This window comes from Vicia villosa, linkage group LG4, assembly GCF_029867415.1.
Source record: "Vicia villosa cultivar HV-30 ecotype Madison, WI linkage group LG4, Vvil1.0, whole genome shotgun sequence".
In the NCBI taxonomy this organism is placed as follows: Eukaryota; Viridiplantae; Streptophyta; class Magnoliopsida; order Fabales; family Fabaceae; genus Vicia; species Vicia villosa.
In genome coordinates this window covers 45,612,565-45,613,826 of record NC_081183.1, presented here as the reverse complement: position 1 = coordinate 45,613,826, position 1,262 = coordinate 45,612,565, and the positions used below count along the sequence as shown (strand labels likewise).

The following is a 1,262-nucleotide window of genomic DNA, read 5'->3' as shown; positions in this document are numbered from 1 at the left end:
GACAGAAATTAGGTAGAAATGGTGATCGATCAAAGAGTTAGACCCAGCGTGTGGAAAAACTCTAAGTGGAAAGAATTTGAAGAAGATGCACATCATCAGGGAAATTATCTGTACACCTACTCCTCATACAAGAAGCTTCGTTACTAAAAGAAGAGTTCAGATTGATGACTTTCCCCTGTTCAATGCTGGAGACACTCCAGAGATCATTCTTAACTTTATAGAACTAAACAAGCAAGCAGGCATACCAATCGATCCAGTCTAGTTTATGGGCAGAAACGACCCTATTCCAGAAGTTCAGAGGAAGAAGAAATCCAAGAAGAGAAAGGCTGCAGAAGAAGGAACCTCTACCAAAGCATCCAAAGATCAGAAGAGAAAGAAGAAAAAGTATTCAGGTAATCCTTCTACTTTCATCTCTGCTATTAATTCTGATAATATTGAAACATCTGAACCATTTGAATATCAATCTACTGAAACCCATGACCACCAAATTTCCAAACCTTGTCCATCTCAAACACTTGAACCAATCTCGCCTCAACAAACTTCTGATCACCAAGATCAAAACATTACACAACTGCTATCAGACATAGATAATTTTGAACCAACATCAGAACCAACTGAACCATCTCGATCACAAGAAACCAACACCATCACTCAGCAACAAGAAACCCCAATTCCAGCTTCCCATCTTCCAAATTCAACCACCTCAGAAATCATAGCTGAAACAGACCTTCAAAATCCCACACAGAGGGAATCCTCACCCGTACCATCTGATGAAACTCAAACAATAATTAAACCAGAAAATCAACCTGAAAATCCTGTCCTTGTTTCCACACCAACAAATCAAAATACATCAGAACTCTCACCCCCAATAGAAAAACAAATTTAACCCCCAAAAGAACAAGCAAATCCTCCACCAAAATAGAAAGTATCTCCTATTCCTTCAAAACCACAGACAACACCTTCACCAGAAAAAGTTCAACCAACTCTTGTTGAAAAAGCCTATCCAGAAACCTCTAAGATCAGACCAACACTTTCAAACCAAATCCCAAAACCTTATGAATGGCGTCAAGGTTCATGGAACATCCCTGGCATCACCAGTCCCCTAGCTATGATAATGCCTAATATTCCAATACATAACACATCTGTTATCCCTGAATCAATAACACACTTACAACCACACCCAACTGAAACTACCTCACCTCACTCCCCACAAATATCTCCATTCCATTATCATCTAAAGTACAAATTATCTCATCCTCACC

At 39.3% G+C, this 1,262-nt stretch overlaps 1 protein-coding gene across 1 annotated transcript; it reads left to right on the top strand.

Annotated features, from left to right (window-relative positions):
- The first annotated feature begins 265 nt into the window (after positions 1–265).
- On the top strand, positions 266–886 carry LOC131597151 (uncharacterized). The gene has a single exon (XM_058869862.1). The coding sequence runs from the start codon at positions 266–268 to the stop codon at positions 884–886; it is 621 nt and encodes a 206-aa protein (XP_058725845.1).
- The last annotated feature ends 376 nt before the right edge of the window (positions 887–1,262 follow it).

What these genes read in the sequence shown, in the direction of transcription:
- LOC131597151 (XM_058869862.1), top strand. Translation starts at nt 266, where the DNA reads ATGGGCAGAAACGACCCTATTCCAGAAGTTCAGAGGAAGAAGAAATCC.